General features: G+C 36.5%; 1 protein-coding gene across 2 annotated transcripts; it reads left to right on the top strand.

The window, feature by feature from the left end:
* Positions 1-4,042: 4,042 nt before the first annotated feature.
* On the top strand, positions 4,043-12,343 carry LOC102014028 (NXPE family member 1). 2 transcript variants are annotated; one of them, XM_013510993.1, is made up of 5 exons: positions 4,043-4,671; positions 6,932-6,997; positions 10,013-10,023; positions 10,141-10,341; positions 11,808-12,343. In XM_013510993.1, exons 1-5 carry the CDS (start codon positions 4,049-4,051, stop codon positions 12,341-12,343), a joined length of 1,437 nt encoding a protein of 478 aa, XP_013366447.1. In that variant the 5' UTR covers positions 4,043-4,048. The 2 variants fall into 2 exon arrangements, with proteins under 2 accessions (XP_013366447.1, XP_005378219.1); XM_005378162.1 differs by lacking the exon at positions 10,013-10,023 and having other exon boundaries at positions 6,932-6,993; positions 10,114-10,341.
* The last annotated feature ends 10,994 nt before the right edge of the window (positions 12,344-23,337 follow it).

Here is a 23,337-nt window from a genome sequence, read left to right as displayed (position 1 = left end):
GTCTGGAGTAGATGCACACGTGTTGCATCTATTTATGCTCCATTTCAAATAATGGACTCCAAACACCATGGGGTCCAGGAAAAGTAGTGTAACTGGACTCCCACATGCCACCTATTACTAGGGGGGAAGGGACAACAATAGCAGTCTCTGCATTTTGCAATCACATCTGAAGATAACAGGATATGACCATAGGAGACAATTTAGAGATAGTGACCAAGATTCTGATGGGTGATTCCTGGTGAAAAAAGTAGAGAACTCTGAGAAAAGAAAATAGTCTCATTGAATGGGTTGATTTTAAGAACCTATTGGCAAGAATGTATTGATAAGTCTGCTCTCCCAGAAAATGACCTGTTCACATCCTTTGCTGATTTCCATGTTGCACATTTGTCCATAATGTCCTATTTCACTGGGAAGAGATGTGCTCTCATTACCTCTCATTAGCCAGTACAAGCCAGGTCCAGCAGATCTCTTCCCATGAAGATTTCCAAGTGGAGACACCCTGAAGACATCTGGATACGCAGAGCTCAAGATCAATAGTAGAATCTGGGTCAGGCACTGATTTAAGAATAAAGGATATTATCTGTCATAAGGCTCCAAGAAGAATTAAGAACTGCAATTATTTATTGTTTAGACAAAGGTGATCTTGATTAAAATTTCCAAGTAGAAAACAGATACAAAAATCATTATTGTACTGAGAATGGGATTAATAAATTTTTAAGGCCCTGCCAATAGTAAAATTCCTTCTTACAAAGAAGTACTTTGGTTATTCTCAAAGGAGCCAGCTCTCACTAGTTTAGAGTACATCAGTCTAAATGTTAGATGAGGGATATTGTAAGAGAATTGGTTAATTGCCTGGACCAAGATTTTGTGGAATACATATCAGTATATAAGGTAGATGGTTTCAGCCTGAGATTATTGTCCCCTTGGGTGATGGTCTCTTCTCTAGAAGTTCACCCATCTAATGAAGGAGCAGATAGTTAAGGCAATATAACAATTGTGTTATAACAAAACAAAACAAAAAATTATAGCAAAAGTAGGTATAATAGACTAGGGGAACATGAGGGATACATTAATTAAAATGATTGAGGAAAGAACAGGTGGTACTCAAGCTCAGATTCAAACAATGAATAAGAACTTGAGGATTTACCAGAGAGTCTGGTGGGGATTAGTAGTAAGGAAAGAAATGATGAGAATTTCATTCTGAAGGGTGCAGTTGCTGACTCACACCGAGAATGTGGTGTTTCTACCACCATATTCCAATCCTCATAAATGTCTGTTTCATTTGTTTTATTGATTTTGTTTATCTCTAGAATATTATATGATACCAGACACATTTGGGGTGAGTATGCACTTTTTTCAAAATAAATGAATAAGTGGATTAGCTTAAAACGCTTAAAAAGGAAGTTGAGATTCATAAAGGCACAATGGTAATCATGTTTGGTTTCTTTTTCTCAGTATTACTGAAAAGCACTTTGCTTTCCAGAGAATTTCCAGAGACTATACATTGCTTTCCAGAGAAGGAAAAATGAATCAGACCAGATGTTGTACTTACATATTATGAAAGTAATTTAAAAGTCAAAAAGTCTAGGTTAGTCTCTGGATGCTAGGCACTTAGAGTACCTGATTGCCTCCATTATTTTGCCCTTTTGGACATACCATACTATTTGTACATTCTGAGATAATACTAAATTTCAGTGGATAGAATTTGACATTGGTCTGAAAAGAAGCATTCTGTTTTTTACATTGTTTTATAAACAGTGTTTGTCAATAACTGTACTGAGTATCAAGAAAACAATACTCAGATAGATGTTGCTGTGTTCTTTCGGTCTAGTTTTTCATTGATCACAAAGTAAACAAACAATGGCAGTCTACTGAGTGGCAGATTGCTTGGCCCCTTGTCCTTTTTCGCCCCATAGCAATGTGGACCCAAAACCAAATATCGCTCCTACACTGTGCTTTCGTAGCTTGGAAATCATAGTTCAATAAGGGTAACCCAGCATGCAGTGTAACTGTTTACTGCATATTGGGGGAAAAAAATATTACCTTGGACTTTCCAAAAGTTAGCCAGGTCTACACTGTCCCTCCATTTTGCATGGAAGTATCTGATTTTGTTCTGTATTGATGAGACTCGAAAATGGAATCTTTGTGGGTTCTTCCCAATGATTCTACTCACACAAAGGTTTTTCACACAATTTAGACTTCACTGAGGATTTGACAAGGAACGGAGGAGAGGCCTTACATTTTGCATGCTAAAGTAAGCCTTGAAAATCACAGAATTTTACTCTTCCCTCCATGACTCTGCTTCTCCCCCTGTCCCCGTCACCGTCTCTTCCTGCCTCTTTCCCCTTTCTCATGCAGTAACCCTGCTGAATCGTCTCTTTCCTTTTGTGCAGAGTAACTCAGGGGGACTAAAGTCTCAGGTACATATTACAGGTTCAGAATGAAACAATGAATACAGAGGGAATCGGTTCTCACATTATTCCTTCGCTTGTGTTTCCTTCTGTAGGACATTCATCACGTTCTCAAATATGAAGCTTCCAATGCCACTGCTGATATTTTCATCTCTTTTAATACTTACCTGGATAATTTTTGTAATTTCCCAAAATCCCGCAAAGGTAGGAACAGGTTTCTCCAATTTGATTTGAAGCCTCCACCTGTCTGACCTTTACCAAGTCAGAAATCACTAATCACTTCTGCCCTTCTTCTCCCTTTCCAACTCCTGTTCTTCCCCCTGTCTGCCTCATTTCAGAGGCACTGTGAACACTGTCTTCATTTCCTCATTTTCAATTTACCTGCAATCCATCTAATCAGAAGTCTACCTCCCGTGTAACCTGCAGTGGCTCTTGTTAAGGCCACTATCTTCCATGTCATTAAATAAGTACTTGTCAGCTATTTGAGGTGTACATATTCCTTGATCAGACAAATCTAGTTTGTCATTGTCTTTTCATTTTTTCTATGATTTCTTCTACAAACAAATTATTTTTTCTTATGCAATAACATGATTTTCTTACCATGTGCCTTCATCAAGATCAGAGCTTATTTCTTTTGCATTTTCTAGTAATTATTACTACTGTCAATACATGTTATTGATTTTATAAGTTTACCTTATATTCAGTCCCTAGCTGGATCTCTTAATATGAATAATTTTCTAACCCTGATCTTCTTTGTGGACAATCACAAGATCTAAAAAAAAAGAAAAAGAAAAAAGAAAAATAAATATAGTTTGCAATTCTCATACATTTGGATTTTTTTTTGTTTAATTTTATTGTTCAGGATTTCTAATCTGTTCAGCTGATGGCAGCTAAGCTTGTCTTCTTCCTGACTTTGAAAATGTTTAAGGCTTTCTGCTTGCTGAATTTTAATGACAAATAAAATTTTGAAATATATAAAATATTTTTGACAACTATAATCTCCAGTTAGAGAAGTTGAAAACAGTGAAAAAGCATGCAATTTTTTCCTTTACTCCATTAAGACATAAATTCTACTTTGAAAGGCTTGTTTAGCCACAATGGAAAAAACTAAATGGAAAGAGACCAAGACTGTCTTCATGAAGTCTGAAGACCATCTTCACTATTAATGTGACTATCACAATCTAAGGGGATACACGATAGGTTGGAAATAAAAAGATTATTAGACATAGGCAAAAGAGATGCATAGGCAGAGTTAATAAAAATTGGTTATTGGATGTAAGGTACACAAGCAACAGAAAAACATATACCAGCATCAGTCTATTACTAATACACATTCCCTAAGCTCTTTCTTAGATTGAATATATTTATCTATAACTGTTCAAGCATTCTCTACTGGAGTAAAATATAAACGTGTATATTTTATTCAAAATTGATGAGGGTATATACATAAGCACTCAAACTCATTGTAAGTAAAAATGACTGTGAACAAGTAGATTTTGTAATATGTCATGTATTTGTCATTTCAGCTTTGGTTGCCTCTAAACCTCCCCATCTCTCTCCAAAACTGGGACACCTCCACAAAGTCCTCATTCCCCAACACATCAATGAGCCTGATAAAGTCAGCAACAGAAACTGAGATGAGAGTCAGGGAGATCACAGAGAAACTGGACCAGCTGATCCCGCTCAGACCCTTCACCGATGTGAAGTCCACCACTAGTGCAGCCAATAGCATAACTACCATCCTCAACCCTCAAGACACATACTGTAGGGGGGACCAGCTGGACATCCTGCTGGAGGTGAAGGACCATCTAGGACGCAGGAAGGAATATGGTGGGGACTTTCTGAGGGCCAGGATGTCTTCCCCAAGCCTTAAGGCCGGTGCATCAGGAAAGGTGACAGACTTCAACAATGGCACCTACCTTGTCAGCTTCACTCTGTTCTGGGAGGGTGGGGTCTCCTTGTCTGTCCTGTTCATGCACCCCAGTGAAGGGGCATCAGCTCTCTGGAGGGCAAGGAAAGAAACCGGTGATATAATTATTTTCCAAGGTAAATTTGTTAATGGCACTTCACAAGTCCTTTCTGAGTGTGGCCTGACCTTAAACTCAACTGCAGAACTATGCAAATACCTGTTTGGCGGAGACCATGAAGTCTTCTACTGTATGAAGCCTCAACACATGCCCTGTGAGGCCCTGACCCATGTGTCTACCAGGAACCGAAAAAGCTCTTATCTTACTGTCAAGGAAAAAAGCCTTTTCCATAAGTGAGTATACTTTTCAATACAGTGAGAGACACTGTCCTCCTGAACAGAGGTATACTGCCTATGTCAGCATTGAGCATGACCCTCCCAGATGATTCTGTTCAAGGTTCTGGACAGACAGATGGCGTCTTCTTGTGGCATCCTCTTCTTAACTCAATCTACAGTTTGCATTTTCACTGAAATGTTCAAGAAGAGGAACACACAGGTAGAAATCTAAAATATATATGGCCTATACTTTTGTATGGCAACCAACAATGTCACATTCAATCATATATTTTACTACAGATGTAAGTTTTGTTTGTTTGTTTGTTTTGTCACCGGGAATTGAACCCACGACCTCATACTTGCCAGGCAGGCACTGTGCTGCTGAGCTATATCCCCGGCCCTACATATGTAAGTTTTGAAAATACGTTCTACAGAAGGTTTCTGCTATATGTCCACAAATGTTGCATCAAAAAAAAGATTCCTTGATGTTCCATCACCTCCCATTATAGCCCATAGATTCTGCATGTTAAGTATCTTTTGCTTTCAACCATTTCTTTCCATACCTAGTGCTACTATCCAAGTTCAGGTCACAATGGCCTCACCTAGACTACAGTTCTCAACTGTCCTCCTTCTATACTTCAACGTAAGCACCTTTTTAAAAGCCAAACCCACAGGTCATCTCCAGTTGATCTCATGAAAAGATGCCTCTATATACCCTACACCAGGTCAAGGCATCCTTTATTTTACTCAAAGTGTGACCCAATCAGTTCTTTGAAGCTTTTGGTTGAACAAACCTGGGTGTCTACATGAATGAAACATCAGGGCCACTTTGAGGTTTTGCAAAAGGTGACTAATCACAAACCCTAGAACTATCAGCCAAACCCTGAGACACTTATCAGTTCCAGAGTCTTTTGATCGATTGCTAACTTTCCATAAGCCTTAATTCGCTTCTTTTTCTTTTTCATGCTGCAAAAGTCTATGCCCAACTCCCATGGGTATTTATTTTCCCTAAGCTTGGGGACAGAGTAAAATGCTGGGGTCTCAGGAATCACAGCATTCACTTTCTTAGAAGCTTTCAAAGTCAAACTTAGAGACTTTTTCTTCTAAGAAAAATACATATATAGGAAATAAGAGTTAATGCAAACCATGGGAAATATTTGCACTTTAGAATCTTACCAGGCTATTCAAATTTGAGTGTCTCCAATTCACTTTTGAATAAGTAAAAACCACAGTTAAGTTTCTGCTCCTTCCCACTTTTCTCAGATTGTACAACTCACCAAACCTCTTCCTACTCACTAACCCTCCTCACACCCAAATCTCTGTTAAGGATAAAAATATTGCCTTTATGGGATTGGCCCTGAAGAGACATCTATACCAGAGAACAGGGTAATTGTATATGCTGTACCTGGTACCTGATCCCTAGTCCTTCCTGCCTGCCTCTACCTACACACACATGAACACAGGTTGAAACAAAAGAATGAATCAAAGTGGATGAGGAAGTGAGAGCTTTGAAGCAGGAATAATCAGTTAGTCTTTCATCAATTGCATGAAAGAAATGCAGAATATAATTAATTATTCATGCATGACCACTGCTTTCTGTCACCAAGTGGGATAGATATTAAGGACATGGCAATAGGCAAGACAAATGCACTACCTTCCTTCAGAAAACTTACAATCTTCAGACATCAGGCATGTAGGGAAAACTGAAGGTGAACACAGCAGAGAACTTCGCTACAGAGGGAAGAAGGAACCCTGCAGTAAGGACTTTATGTTCATGTTAAGGAGTCTGAACTCCTTAAGTAAGTGATGGGGAGACAATATAGGAGTTTAAAGAATAATGCAGTTAGATTTGCAACTGGAAAGGTTGCTCTGGCAGTTGTGTTGAAGAATTTAGGTAGAATAAAACTGAGACAGGGTGGCCAATAGAAGAGACATAGTAATTTTAAAAAATAGTATATGCACTTGAAGAAATGATGTAGAAACAGATAGTTAACTTGCAGATTTGATAAATTTTTGAATCTAAAATCATAGGACATACTGATTGCACATGGCAGTTAAGTAGAGCTGCCCTGGACTTCAGGTACTCTCAGTAGGATAGAAAGTCCTCCAAAATCCTAACTGATTTACAATACCCAATATATCTAAAACTTACAACAAAAATAATAGTTTCCTTTATAAAATATTGAAAACTACCCTTCATTTACAATCAGGTGATTTTGATTTTTGTGGCCTGATTTATGTGAACAAACGACAGTCTAATTTGTCTTTTCTTTTGAAGGTCCAAAGTGGCAGTCGAAATAATGAAAGACTTTAAACATATTGAGGTCTCCCAATGTAACAGTAAGTCTGATCTATTTGTGGTAGGTGCTGCTGGGCCCATGTCTAACTCATAGCAGTTTATCAGTATTAATCTATATTCATTATAGTTTCCTGCAGGATAATCCTTAGCTGGTGTTTTTGATGTCAATCATGCTGGACTTTAAAGAGAAATCAATTTTGCTGAATTACTTCAAGCTCTGTTTATAACAGATTTCATCCTGATTTACCCAAGAGAAGAAAATAGTAGTATCATACATTCTATTTAAACCTAGGATTTCAACTCCTAAAGACTGAGCCTCTGTGAAAGTGTCTTTGATGGAAACCCACAGCTTCAGAGCAGGAACATTGTGGCTTTGGTTTCCTAACTCTGCTGGCAGAACCTCTAACTGCTATAGATGCACTTATCAATTTTATATGGTGTTCCCGTCTTATTATAACAAACATCTTTAATAACAAACAGAAAGCAATGTTCCATATGAAACATACTACCTTAGCTTTAAAATAACTTTCTACAAAGAATTATTTCATCAATAACACCGGTAAACCTGGCAACTCACAACGATTTATTGCCAATATTTATTCATTCAGTCAGCAAATGTTTATTGAAGGTCTAATAGAGATGAAGCATTATGCACAAATGGAGAAAATAAATCCTTACTAAGCCTGCAATTTGAAAAACACTCATCTACTAATTCTATGAAGAAAGCAAATGCAGAAAGACTCATGTTATAGTTAATATTTGACTGATTCCTGAGGATATCTGTAATTAGAGGATAGAGTGAAAGAGAAATTTCATAAATATCAGGGATAGAATTGTTAGAGTTAAGTAAGTAATATAGAGAATCAGTTAAATGAGTAATTTCTCATTGTCCATTTCTACATACATTGAAAGGAAAAATATTATTGAGACATCCTAAAAAGTATTCCTTGCTAAGTAATACTGATTTAATGAGCTACTGTGTACTTTTTAATGGAAGTCTTTTATCAGAAACTGTAATCATGAGCAAAATTACTGTGGACCTTGTTAACTCAACCAGTGAGGTGGGCATGAGGTAGAATGTAGCCAGTGAAGAAGCTGAAAGGGAGGTACCCTCAGTCAAGTGCTAAGCTGAGTGCTTATTTGGTGGGTTTTGGAAACACAGAGTCAAATGGGGAATATAGTGGTATATATCCTTTGTGCTTTAAAAAGCAAATAATAAAACGAGCACGACCTACAGAAAGAAAATTTGAAATGTTACTAAAGGGTATGAAATAAAATTTATACAAATAGAAGAAAATATGCTGTTTCAAATTGGGATGCCCTAAAATTGCAAAGATGTGGGTTTTGTCTATATTAGTTTCTTATTGCTACAGTAACAAAGCAGTTTAGAACAAGAAACATGTACTACCACATTTTGTCATTCAGGAGCTGGATATCAGTGTCACTGAACTACAGTTAAAGTATAGCAGAACTGTGTTCCCTTTTAGAGGCTCTGTTTTACTGCCTTTTTCAGCTTCTAAAGTCTACATTCCTTGTAGCCACATTCCTTGGTCTCCAAAAAGACAACAGTTGTTCAAATCCTTATGTTACATATGTTTGGTCTCCCTTTCTGCTCCTATTTTACATGTTGGAGGACTAAGGAGTTTAGCTGGGAGTCTCTGCATGTTGCCAGAGATAATTTCAGGAAAATCTTCTTATCTCAAGACTATACCCCTACTCACATCCGGAAAATCCCCTTTGCCAGGAAGGCAACACATTCACAGGTTTGATGAACTAGTACTGTACTTGAAAACTTTAGGGAACATTAGCTTGCCTATCATCACGGCTAGTCTAGTAAAACAAAGATAATGAAATCTTGTACCATTCACCACATATAGTTCAAATACCAAACTTATTCTAAAATTAAGTATGTAAGAGTAATCATAGGAAAATCAATATCCTGGTACCACGTTAGGTAAGATATGGCAGTCAACAATAAGCTCAAGGCAATCGTCTCAGATACGCCATTACATTCTTAGGGTTGGGCTGGGGATTTAGCTCAGCGGCAAAGCGCCTGCCTGGCAAGCGCAAGGTCGTGGGTTCGGTTCCTGGTACCGGAGGGGGGGGAAAAAAAAATAATTCTTAGGGTTAAGAATACTTAGAAACTATGAATCCTAAATATCTAGGATTATGATATTAAAATAACCCAGGATACAATGCCAGCAGGCCTCCTGGAAGCCTAGCCATGTCACACTGAAATTTAAAAATAATTTTAGGGTTATGAAAACATTTCATGGTCTGCCAGATAGGATACCTTGGAAGGCAGACCATAACAGAGCTGGAAATTCTAGTGGAACTTGCTAGAATATCTCAGAATATTGGCTTGTGCTGCAAGCTGCTTGACACTTTTAGTAAAGTTCTATCTTAAAAATCAGCTCAGTAGGTATTTTATATTGTTCGGCATTCTTATTTTGTAATTTTAAAAAATTTACATTTATCCATTTACTTATTGGTTTTGGTTTTGGTTTTGTTGGGGTTTGTTTGTTTGTTTGTTTTTTGCACTGCTGGTAATTGAACCCGGGCTTCTTTGCCCTGAGCTATATCTACAACATTTTTTTATTTTAACTTGGACCCGAGGCTTTACTAAGTTGCTAATTTGCTCCAGCTGGGTGCAGACTTATGATCCTCCTCCTTCAGTCTTAGAGTCCTGGGTTTTCAGGTTTGGGCCCCCACACCTGGTTCTGTTTGAAATTTTTGAAATATACATATGTTATATTATGAAGTATTTTGTAAATATGAAAATTAAGATCATTTCTTTGTTAGAATTCCTTTGATAGAATTAAATAATTTGATAATTAGAACATCAACTGGCAGACCACTAAGATTCAGATTAGAAAAACATTTAAGTCCCTAAAGAGTCATCGGGGATGACAATGAAAGAACAGAACACTGAGACTTAACCAGTGACTGGATTTGGGAGAATATGAATAGAAAGGCAGAAAGCGACACAAAATGGCTCAGCAGAATGAGTGAAAATGACTTACAGCTAGTGATCAAAATAATAGTGCTAGGACGGTGCAGAAGCAACAAGAGTTAGATGAATAGAGAAGAGATCAAGAAGGGAAGGAAAAAGAAAGAAGTCTGGATGTTTACCTGATGCCATTAAAACCACTTACCACAAGTATCTGTGTTACCAGAAAACGAAAAAGTAAAAGGGAAATGTCAAGTTGGACTGAAGAGTCCTTTCCCTGGTGGTTACGTGCTACAAGACAGGTGGATCCCAACATTTTGCAACCAGATTCAGTTAGATACAATGAAGATAAATGACTGTTTGAAAGGAAAACTCATCTACCTCCTGGGAGACTCCACGCTGCGTCAGTGGACTGACTACTTACCCAAAGTTCTAAAAAGTATGTAATTATTTTGTATTGTTTTAGAAATTCAGGCTAATTTTAAAGTACTTTTAAAGAGGTCTCTATTCTCTTACTTGGGCTATTTTGATTTTTCCTTCATTTAGCTTTCTGGTTTTGAATCATTTCACTTGAAATGTATTTTATTCCCTCTTTCATAAGAAATGTTGCTGTGCTTTATAAATTCCAATGAATAGACATTTCTCCAAAAATGTGTAAATGTTTAACAATCACACAAAAAGAAGCTCCAGTCATTAGTTATTAGAAAATGCAAATCAAGACTAAAATGAAATTGCACATGGTAGTACAGGCCTGTTATACCGGCACCCTGAGTCTGAGGCAGGAGGATCAAAACTAACCCAGCTGGGGCAATTTAGCTGCATAGCAGCTGGATGTGGTGGCACACATTTGTAATACCAGAACTTGGGAGGCTGAGGCAGGAGAATCACTGAGGCAAGAGTTTGAGGCCAGCCTGGCTATACAGTGAGTTCAAGGCCAGCCTGGACTACATAGTGAGACCTTATCTCAAAACAGACTTGTTACTTAGTGAGACCTATCTCACAACAGAAATTAAGAAAGGCAAAGAGCCTGTATTCAGTCCTCACCCCCAAAAATTAAAAATAGGAACTCAACTAGATACCTCTAAATGAATGACCAAAATAACCAAAAGGTGAAAACAATTCATATATCCATCAGCAAATGAATGAATTAAAAAATGTGGTTTATGCACATAACAGAATATTATTCATCCATAAAAACAAATGAAATCCTGGGGCTAGGGATGTAACTTCAGTGATAGAGCACTTGTTTATCATGCATAAGAACCTGAATTGGGACCTTAACACTACAAAAAAAAATTAAAGAAAAACAGGAACAAAGTTCTAATACATGCTACAACAACAACAAACCTTAAAAGTATAAAACAAACCACACAAAAGAACAAATATAATTCCGGGATCTATACAGAATAGGCACATACATGTAGACAGAAAATGGACAATAGGTTAGCAGGGGCTAGGGAAAATGGGGGAGTGAGGAGATGCTGCTTAGCAGGTACAGAGTCTTAGATTAGGGTATAAAATTTTTGGAAACAATGGTGATGACTGTACAACATTGTGAATATAATTAATACCACTGAGTTACATGCTTTAATGGTGAAAATAGCAAACTTTTATTATATTTATGTCATCATGATAAAAAGTCTTTATAACTGAAAAAAATTCCAATAAAACTTTGCCCTTTGATTGACATTTCTCATATATGATCTGGTAACCTACCCCAGAGCACAGGATGCTCCTAAGGAAGTATTCTAAGTGAGTACTCTAAATGATAGGATAGTCTTTTACAAACATTAATCATCATTGGAGTTATAGATGACAAAAATAGGTGGGTATTGTAAATAAGATATTTTTTCTAAAAATATTAATCATTACAGTGGAATTAAAGATCTGTTTATTTTTTATCAGCACTGAAATTTTTTGATCTTCATGGAACTGGAAGTTTTCAGAAACGTTTGCTTCTGGATGCTGAAAGACACACTCAGATTCAATGGAAAAAGCATAGCTACCCTTTTTTCACAGTTAATCTATATTCAGTGGTAGATGACAGTTATATCCCTCTGGAGATTGACCGGGTATTCGGGGACCAAAACACAGCCATCGTTATTACCTTTGGCCATCACTTCAGACCCTTCCCCATTGATATTTTCATTCGCAGGGCTATCAGAATCCGAAAGGCAATTGAACGGCTGTTTCTAAGAAGTCCAGCCACTAAAGTGATCATTAAGACAGAAAATATCAGAGAAATGCCCATGGAAAGACAGTGGTTTGATGAATTCCATGGATACATTCAATATCTTACCCTGAAGGACATTTTCAAAGACCTCAATGTGGGTGTCATTGATGCCTGGGACATGACCATTGCATACAATGCCAACATGCTCCACCCACCAGATGTTGTGATTAGAAATCAGATTGACATGTTTTTAAACTACATTTGCTAAAGCATAGTATATAAAGTTACTATGAACAATCTTCACAATCCTTTGTATACTTAAGTTTTTCCTTCTCATTTGTGGGTCTCAAAATATCAAATTTAAAGAATCTTTCTTGGCAGAAAGGACACCTGAGGACAATGACAACTAAGATGGAATCCAATGCCAAGAATATCGAACGTGAAGAATGACTGTACCATGCCTGGAGCTTGTCAGGGTGGAATAAGAAATATTTTACCCTGTAAGCAAGTTTGGGTCATGATTTCTATAACTTGTGGTTGAAGTTAACAGAAAGGGTAAAAGAGAGCATGAGATTTTCATGGTGTTTTAATGTAGGAGTCACCTAATTTTTCCTGTAAAATTATATAGTCACATAGTGAGGTGAGCCAGGGTATCATGGGAAAGCACTTTGGAATAAGAGTCAAGGACCAGGAAAAACTCTGAAATACTAGATTTTAAAACTGCAACAGAACAGAGCCACAACACTTAGTTTACGGCAACACAGCATGGGAAAAGCAAGCCCTCTAGCTCCCAGCAAGTGAAAAGAGAAAAAGTCATGAAGATCTCCACAAGCACAAGATCTGGCACCATACTAACATACAGCATGAGCATTCAGGAGGCCTAAGATCTATATAGCTAGATGGCACCGAAGAATTTCCCAGTATTTCCTGGCATATTTACATGGTGCCATAACTGGGAACCATCTTATGGAGTATCCTATTGTCTGAACATAATGCTCAGAGAATCAGAAGCCCCAGCATTTTTATATCTCCAGGATGCCACAGCAACTTCTGCTCAGTGATGCATCAGGCAGACACCCTGGAAGAGAGTGTAGGCCCAAGGAAGTGACCTTGACACATTTGTGGAGAAATCTGTGTAGTGGGAAGCACAGTCTGTGATGTGGAGAGGAGAAGGTGCTTCCAATTAAATCTAGATAGACACATGTGAAAAGGAATAGGATCAGCTGTGTGTGGATTCACACAGGTGCTGTCCAATAACTCTCTTCCTACCACACCACACTCTCCCTCAGTGCAGATTGTGTTGATTTAGTTACCTCCTCCACACACAGAGGCATACAGGGATATGCCACCACATCTGGAATACTGGCTACTCCTATGCGCTCTGGAAGTGTGGGGGAATTATCAGATAAGTCCATAGGCTTGGCCAGTGAAATGGGTTTGAAGGTGGCTCTAATTGCTTCCACACTACTGATGAACACAAAAACCCACTAACATGAATGTAGTCTTGCAGAAGACACTGTCTTAGACACAGTGGTAGGCAAGGTAGGACAGGCCTCACTCTCTACATGGGCCCACGTGGTTTGGACTATTTGGCACTGAGAAGAAATATCCCTAACTGGACCTGTGACCCATTGCCCACCTCTCATTCCTGGCAGTCTCTAAAACTACAACTCACAGAAAGAAGCATCTCCATTTCCTTATTAAACATTTCAGCAAGGAGGAATTTTTGACTGTGTATTATTTGCCCTTTTGCTTGTGTTTTGTTTCATTTTCTTTTGTTTTCCCTATTTTTATACATTTATCTAATTATATCTATTTCTGAATTATTTAATATGATCTTATTTTTTCTTTCTCACTTTTATTCCTTTCTTATAATGTTAATTTTATATTCATTAACATATATGGTTTTTTTTTGTCTTTTTGAGACAGGGTTTCACTATGCACTTAAGGCTGGCCTTGAGCTCACTTTATAGCCAAGGCCGGCCTCAAATTCAGAATGATCCTCCTGCCTCAGCCTCCTGAGTGCTGGGATTACAGGCATGCACCACCACACCTGACAACATACGTATTTTTAATCTAGTGTATATTATCCCTCCCCCTTCTTTAGTTATTTGTGGTACAGATGCTTTTATTAATAATATGCTTTGATAGTATGTCTATATCCAGTTTCCTTTTAAGTTGTTGTTGGAATTACTGGCTGTATTCTTCTCCCAACATCATGCTGGAGGTTGAGCTCAGAAATTTGAACACATTGGGTGGGTGTTTTGTTACTGAGATACATCCCCTGCAAGTAAAAGAAAATTTCCCTTACTCCATCAATGAAGTAGTCTTGCTCTAACTTAGATGAATGTCCCAGCATAAAGAACTGAAGAGAAAAACCCCCAGCTGATGATCCAGTAGTGCTGGGGATCTACTACTGGAAATTAACCACCGGTGGACACTCATCCACTCAGTAACAACAGAGAGAACTAACACAACTGCTGTGATCACCACTCCGGAGGGGCACTAACATAGGTTACTCCCATGCACTTTCAGACAGAAGTTCTACAGAGAAAGTGGATCCTTCAGTCCCAAAATATTACATACAGAGTAAAAACCCATTAAAAACTACCTAAAAAGCCACAGGAAAACTACATCATATAGTTAAACATGGGTTAAACATATCACTATACAGCAAAACTACCACCAATGTACATTATCAAGAGAAAGCCATCCCATAAGAAAATCTGGAGTTGAAATAAAAGAGATATCCAAATAAAGGTGTGCACATATTTCAATATAGAAATACAAAAAAAAACATGAAAAAATAAAAAGTACACCCTCGAAAAACTTCACAATTCTGTAGTAACTGATTCTAAAGATACTGAAGTAGATGAAACACCAGATAAAGGATTTTTTAAATGATTTCAAAAAGGTCAATAAATTTCAAGAAATACAGAAAAAATAATGAAATAAGACAATGCCAGATATAAATGAGAAATTTAATAAAAGGATAAACATTTTGAAAGAAAACTAAGTAGAAATCATAGAAATAAAAAGTTTAATGAATTAGATGAAAAACTCAATAGAAAGTCCTTCCAGTAGGACAGACCAAACAAAAGAAAGAACATCAGTGTTGGAAGACAAGGACAATGAATTATCACATTGAGTGTAAGAAAGAAAAAGAAATTAAATGACCAGCGGCTGGGGATTTAGCTCAGCAGCAAAGCGCCTGCCTGGCAAGTGCAAGGTCATGAGTTCGGTTCCCGGTACCGGAGAAAAAAAAAAAAACAGAAATTAAATGACCAAATTTAAGAATAATAGGTCTGCAATCACAGCACTCTAAAGGCTGAAGCAAGAGGATCACTGCAAGTTGGAGGCCAGGGTGGGCTACAAAGTGAGTTCAAGGCCAGCCTGAACTGGGTAATAAGACCCTGTCTCAAAAAGACCAAAAATAATAATAATAACAATAATAATAGGTCTAGAGAGTGAAACAGAGTGGTGGAATGAATCAGCAGATGCTATGAGTTGCAACAGCTGGTGAGTGACTCCAGTCCAAGTGTCCCTGTACCCACTGGAGACAGTGTTTGGTTAGATGCCATTCCAGGGAGTGGTTGATTGTTTCAACCTGGGAATTAGAACAGCAGCAGATTAGCTTGAGTTTAGGGCTCCCAGTGTTACATTCCCACAGTGACTGAGTGAGGTACAGCGATGGGAGACAGCCATAGCTGCAATCAGGCTGGCCAGAGACGCCTGAGGGGTTTAAGCTGAAGGACATGGGCCCTACCCCACTGCCAAGGCTAGGCTCAGCATGAACTGCTCTGGATTTGAAAGTCGCTGAACAGGCACCCTTATCCTAACCCTACTGCCTGCTGGTACCGGAATCCAGCATAGACCTGAGGTCTGACTGCATTCTTTATCTACCAGCAGGAGGAGGGACCATATCTGCCCTTAAACTCTGCACAAAACTGTAGATCCCAGAAGGAATCCACAAGTTCAAAATCACAGCAAATTTTTTTCTTTTTTGTTTTTGTTTGTATTTTTTTTTGTGAGTGTGTGAATTGCTTCTAATTTTGTGTTTTGCTTTGTTTTTCTCTTCTTTCCTCCTTCTTCACCAATTTTTTGGGGGCCTTGTGGAATTTGCCTTTGTCCTTCTTCCTTGCTTATCTCTTATCTCCTTTTTTAGTTTTTTCTTCTTTGTCCTTTTAATTTTTTCCCTATAAATTTTCTGTTATTTTTACTCTCAACATAATTTCTTTCTTTTTATCTTTTTCTTTTATCTTCTATTTCTCCTCAGTTTTTTCTTTTACCTTTACCTAATTCTATAAACATCCTTTTGCTCCTGAATAAGATCCTTTGTACCACTTCTTTCTCTTCCATCTAGATCATAGAGTTTAAGAAATCCAAGTTTTCTTCTAGCATTCCTCCATTACCAAGGCCTATATCTTGAACAGTACAGCCATAAAGCTTTATTAATCTTCTGATAGTTAGGAAGCTCTGTAAAGTTGCTATAGAATTCTTTCTACCACTAGTGAAGATATAGCTGTCACATTTAGTACATATTAGCTGTAAGTCAATACCTGGATTTTCTTAATGTTTATATCATAACTGCAGATGTCTTCTCTAGGATTAAGGATGGTACATGATACATAATTGGCTTCTTTTTTTTTTTTTTTTTTTTTTGAGACAAGGTTTCACTATGCAGTTCAGGTTGGCCTTGAACTCACAGCAATCCCCCTGCCTCAGACTCCCAAGTGCTGGGATTACAGGTGTGTGCCACAACACCTGGCTCATAATTGGTTCTTATGACATGTTAATATTAAATTTGCCTTGGATGATAATTCTGTAGTTGATTCACTTGATATTAACAGGATCACATAAATGTCACTATTTCTCTGTGAGCCAACACTCAAATTATCGTTGTGGCATTAACAATACTAAAGTACACTCACAGACAACTTAGTTGTTAGGCTAACAATACTGCATTCTACCCTCCCAAATTAACCAAGATGGTAGGATCTTGGGGCTGTGATAAAGGGTTATAGTTAGCCATGTGCAAAGTACATCACTGAAAAGCAACTAAAGAGATCCTATGCTAGCAACAAAGTTTTTAGACTAAAGTATCCATAAACCTCAGCATCAAACAATAGACACATCAGAAGACAAGACAACAAAATGCCTCCCAAAACTCCCAACTCCCCCAAAGCTATAGGGGGAGGCCAAGGGGAAGAATCACATAAACCACTCAACAAAATTACTAGGAAGGATAACAGAGGTTAGGAAACAGCTCAAGGAGGTACTCAGCAAGAATAGAAAAGGTATAACTACATAGATAATGGAAGTAAAAGATAGAGGAGCTTTCAGAAAACACTAAGAAAAAGCTAGATGACCAAATAAAACAATAAAAACATGAATGACCAGTTTATATAAAAATTAGAGTCCATGAAAAGGCTTCAATCTGAAATACAAAAAATTAAAAATCATATTGAAAGTATGGGCAGCAGAAGTGATCAATGTGAGGACAGAATTTAGAACATAAATACAATGATGCCTCCAAATACCAGTTATCCAAAGACACCTTAAAAACAAGAGAATATGAGAAATGGATCCAACACCTGGCAGATGGTGTAAAGACTAATCTAAAAATAACAAGAGGGGCTGGGGATTTAGCTCAGCGGCAAAGCGCCTGCCAGGCAAGCACAAGGTCGTGAGTTCAGTTCCCGGTACCAGAGAAAAACCAACCAAATAAATAAATAAATAAATAAATAAATAAATAAATAAATAAACAAGAATAAGTGAAAAATCAGAAGATAACAAAAATAAGATAACACAAATGGCATGAAAAAACTATTCACATAAATGAAAGAAAACTTCTAAAATGTAGAAAAAAGAAATACATATACAGGTGAGGCATATAGAGCCCCAAATAACCAAGACCAAAAGAGAACCTCTCCGTGCCACATTATACTCAAAGTACCAGAAGTCCATTACTGGGACAAAATCTGAAAAGCTATTGCAGAGAGGCAATTGAATCACATATAAAGTTAAACTCATTAAAATTATAGCAGAGTTCTCTACACAAATCTTACAGGTTAGGAGGGCTTGGAGCAAAGTGTTTCAAGCCCTAAAATAATGATGGCAAACATTTTAGAGACAAGTGCCCAAGCCTACTTATTTACTACAAAGTGCCAACACTGCAATTAAATCTGAATATTGAGTTTTAGTTTAGAAAAAACAACTTACATATATTTACATCTTTTGTTTTAAAAGAAAAACAAATTACACACATGCCATAGGTTCTCCATCATAGCTTAAAAGACAACTTCCAACTCCAACATACATATCTTGCAAAACGTTCCTTCAAAATCGATGGAGGAAAATGTATTTCCATTAAATGAAGCACCTCAAGAAATCCATGACCACCAAACCAGCACTTCTCAAGAATATCCTAGAAAGAGACAATAAAGCCAATAATGCCAATAAATCAAAGAGAATGAATATATCTGGTGGGATGAGCAGCTAAGCAAAAGGGAAAAAATAAGGAAATCAGCAAAAGGAAAATAATGCAATGACAAGAATAAGTCAATACCTCTCAGTAACAGGTCTCAATGTGAATGGTCTCAATTTTCCAATCAAAAGGCACAGTTTGGCAGTGCAGATCAAGAAACACAGCCCAATGGTATGCAGTATACAAGAAACACATTTAATTAAAAAAGACTAAACGAATCAAAATCAAAGGCCGGAAAACAATGTTCTATACAATAGGAATCTGGAAAAAAAGGAGTAGCTATCCTAACTTCAGACAAAGTAGATTTCAAGCCAAGACTGATCAGAAGAGATAAAGAAGATCATTATATACTGGTTAAGGAAACAATTCAACAGGAGCTGATAACAATTATTAACATATACACACCAAATACTAGTACACCCAACTTCATAAAACAAACATTAGTGGACATGAAAAAAATCAGATAAACACCAATACAATTGTAATGGGGGACATCAATACTCCACTGTCATTAATGGACTTATCAATTAGATAAAAAATCAACAAATATCAGAATTGAACCAAACCTTTGAACAAATAGACTAATAGATAGCTACAGAGTGTAAAATCCAAAACCAACAGAATACATTCTTCTCAGTATCACACAGTACTTTCTCTAAAGTTGAACACATACCTAGCACAATAAAGCATGCCTAAGTAAATACAAAAGAATTAAAATTATCTAATGTGTATTATAATGTAATAAAATTAGAAATCAATAACAAAACATACCACAGAAACTGTACAAACACATGGAAATTAAATAATACCCTCTTTAATAATCAATGGGTCACAGATGAAATTAAAGAAGAAATTACACAGCTCCTACAATCAGACAATAATGCCAGTATGACATACAAGAACCGATGTCACAATAAAAGCAGTCCTAAGGGGAATGTTTCTAGCAGTGAATTACCACATCAGAAAAACAGAGTGAGTTGAAATAAATAACCAATGATATACCTCAAGGGTTTAGGAAAAAAAGAATAACACAAACCCAAAGCTATTAAAAGGAAAAAATTATAAAGATCAGAGCAGAAATTAAAGAAATTGAGACTAAAAAACAATATAAGAATCAATGAATCAAAAAGTTGGTTCTTTGAAAGATTAAACCAAATAGAAAACCCCGTAGGCAATCTTACCAAAATAAGAAAAGACCCAAATTCATGCAATTAGAAATGAAAAAGATTAAATCACAAAGGATGCTGCCAAAATCCAGATTACCAGTAGCTATTTTGAGAAACTTTACTCTAATAAAATGGAAATTTCAGAAGAAATGGATAAATTTCTAGGTATATATGAACAATAAAACATGAACCAAGAAGATATACAAATCCTGCATAATTCCATATCAGTCACTGAAATGGAAAAAGTAGAAAAAAAATTACTAAGAAAATCCAGGTCCTGGGAGGTTCACTGCTGAATTCCACAAGAACTTTAGAGAGGATCTATTGTTAGTATTCTGCAAACTCTTTAATGAAATCAAAAGAGAAACAGTACTTCCAAAGTCATTTCTGGAAGCAACCATTACCCTGACTCCAAAACAAGCACAGGACCCAACCAAAAAAGAGAACTACAGGACAATCTCTTTAACGACTATAGATACAGAAATCCTTAATGAATACTGGGAAACAGAATGCAGAAATCATTAAAAAGATCATGTACCAGGATCAAGTAGGATTCATTCCAGGAATGCAGGGATCATTCAACATAGGCAAATCAATAAATGTAACACACCACATAAACAGAACTAAGGGCAAAAATCACATGACCATTTCCATAGACATAGAAAAAGCATTTGAAAAAGGCTTTTTTTTTTTTTTTTTTTTTTTTTTTTGGTTTTTTTCCGGTACCGGGAATCAAACTCACGACCTAGCGCTGTGCCGCTGAGCTAAACCCCAGCTCCAGAAAAAGCATTTGAAAAAAATCCAGTATCCATTCATGATAAAAAACTAAAGAAAATTTTATCTCAAGCTGATAAAAGCCATCTATGACAAACCAATGACAAACATCATACTAAATGAAGTTGAAAGCTTTCCTTGTAAAATCAAGAACAAGACAAAAATGTCCACTATCACCACTCCTGTTCAATATAGTTCTGGAAACATTAGCCAGACAGTGATACAAAAGAAAGAAATAAAAAGGATTTGGATAGAAAAGAAAGGAAAAAATTATCATTATTTGCAGATGAGAAGATCCTATATGTATGGAGATGCCAAAAATTTCCTTAATACCTTCATATAATAAATAACAAAATTCAGTAGCATAGTAAGATACAAAGTCAACATTCAAAAATCCAGTGTTCCTGTATACCAGTAACAAACTCATTGAAAGAGAAATTAGGGGAGCAGTACCTTTCACAATAGCTCAAGAAAAATGAAATACTTAGGTATTAACCTAACTAAGGAAGTTAAGCACATCCACAGTGAAAACTATAGTACTCTAAAAAAAAAAAAAAAGATCAAAGAAGACATCAGAAAATGGAAAGCTATCCCTTGTTCCTAAATAGGCAGAACCCATATAGACAAAATATCTGTACTTCCAAAACTGTTATATAGATTTAGCACAAATCCCAAGCAAAATATCAATAGCTCAGAACTAGAGAAAGCAATCTCAAAACAATACTCACAAAACCAAGGAAAGCAATTCTATAATTCATATGGAGCTAGACAAGACCTAGAATAGCAAAATCCCCCTCAAATTAAAAAATCCAGTCAAAAATGGGTATTTGAAATAAATAGATACTTCTTAGATGAAATACAGATGACCAATAAACAAATGAAAAAAATGTTCAACATCACTCGTCATTTGAGAAATGCAAATTAAAACAACATTGAGATTTCATCTTTTTCCAGAAAGAATGGCTATCATCAAGAAATTATCCAATAACAAATGCTAAAAAGGCTGTGGGGAGGAGGGCAGTTTTCATTTCTGGTGGGGTGTAAACTGGTACAAGCACTATGGAAATCAGTATGGAGAGTCCTCAAAAAGCTAAAAATAGAAATTGCATTTGGCCCAGCTCTCATCCTTCCAGGTATCTTGCTAAAAGAGTAAAAGACACATACTACAGTGATGTGTGTATACCCAAGTTTATAGCAACACAGTTTATGTAGCTAAATCTTGGAAACAGTCCATCAATACACGAATGGTTAAAGAAATGTGGTATACATACACAATGGGGTATTACTCTGCCTTAAAGAAGGATAAATTTCTTTGATTTGTAGGAAACTGTATGCATTTGAAACCATAATATTAAGCAAAGTAAATGAGGCACAGAAGCTTAAATATGAAATGATTTCTTACATGAGAAACTCCAAATACAAATAAAGTACAAAATAAAAGACAGAATATAGGAAAAAATAGAAAAAAACATTGCAACACTGCATGGACAATGTATCTAAAAATGGACTTGGATTTAGTACAACTGTCTTATATGTTTTATATAGTTTTTAGCCTGTTAGTCTGGCTATTAATCTGTATATGTGATAATGCACTGTATAAAATTCACTATATAAGGACTTATAAAATGAATAAATGAATTTGATACTGGCAGAAAGTGGGTTAGAGAGAAAGGGAGGGAGAATTGAGATATGATATATACATGTATCAATTACCCCCAACGAATATAATCATTATGTACTACAAATATACTAATAAACATTTAAAGAAAAAGAATAGGTCTAGCCAGGTGTGGTAGTATATTACTGCAATCTCAGTATTCTGGGAAACTAAAGTAGGAGGATCACACATTCAAGCTCAGCCTGGACAGTTTAGCAATTTAGCAAGACTTTGCGGGGGGATATAGTTATGTACTTTCACGCAAAGGCCCTGAGCTCAGTGCCCAGTAACACACACACACACACACACACACACACACACACTTTAGATAAAGTGTACATTAGGAGTATGGGCTAAAGACATAGAAAACCTACTTAGCAAAATAATAACAGAAAAGTTCCCCAAACAGGGAGACATCTAAGAACAAGAAGCATCTACAACCCTAAACAGACATGACTAGAAAAGAACCTTTCTGCACTATATTACAGTTAAACTGCCAAGAGTAGAGAAGATAGAATATTGAAAGCTGCAAGAGAAAACTGCTACAGTGCTTATAAAGGCAATTCCATCAAAATAACATGATTTCTCAGCAGAAACCTTAAAGGTAAGGTGAGTGTAGAATGATGAATTTTAAACCATGAAAGAAAATAACTGCCAAACCGGATTATCATATCCTGAAAATTTATCCTTTAGAGTAAAAAAGAATAAAGACTGTCTGAGATAACCATAAACTAAAGGAATTCATAAACTTTAAGCCACCATTGCAGGAGTACTTAAAGGAATCCTATGCACAGAGAGAAAGAAAGAGTAACACAATAACTCAAACTCAGGAAAGAATAAATTTCACTAAAATAGTAGAAAAGCAAATAAGAATTAGGAAAGAATCAAATATTATCAATAAAATCATCAAATTACTAACATAAATGAAGGAGAAAGAAAAAACAATATTTGAAACACAATCTGAAAAACAACTCTGAAAGTCAATGCTATTAATCATTCAATTAAAACCTACTCAATGACAGACAGAATTACAAAAGAAGATCCAACTATTTGTTGTCTGCAAGAAATGAACCTCAGTGAAGTGAAAAAGACATGTAAGTATATTGAAAGTGAAAGGAAAACAAATAAAACTGGACACACTTTGGGTACTCTAGGGGCTGAGGCAGGAGGATCAGAGT

The sequence above is a fragment of the Chinchilla lanigera genome, unplaced genomic scaffold (assembly GCF_000276665.1).
Source record: "Chinchilla lanigera isolate Chin_1 unplaced genomic scaffold, ChiLan1.0 scaffold00011, whole genome shotgun sequence".
Lineage (NCBI taxonomy): Eukaryota > Metazoa > Chordata > Mammalia > Rodentia > Chinchillidae > Chinchilla > Chinchilla lanigera.
Note: the sequence above shows the minus strand (reverse complement) of the source record. Positions and strands in the feature narration are given on the sequence as shown.

What these genes read in the sequence shown, in the direction of transcription:
- LOC102014028 (XM_005378162.1), top strand. Translation starts at nt 4,049, where the DNA reads ATGAGAGTCAGGGAGATCACAGAGAAACTGGACCAGCTGATCCCGCTC. An exon ending in GAAAAAAGCCTTTTCCATAA is followed by an intron (nt 4,672 to 6,931) that starts GTGAGTATACTT and finishes TTTCTTTTGAAG; the next exon opens with GTCCAAAGTGGCAGTCGAAA. An exon ending in CTTACCCAAAGTTCTAAAAA is followed by an intron (nt 10,342 to 11,807) that starts GTATGTAATTAT and finishes ATTTTTTATCAG; the next exon opens with CACTGAAATTTTTTGATCTT.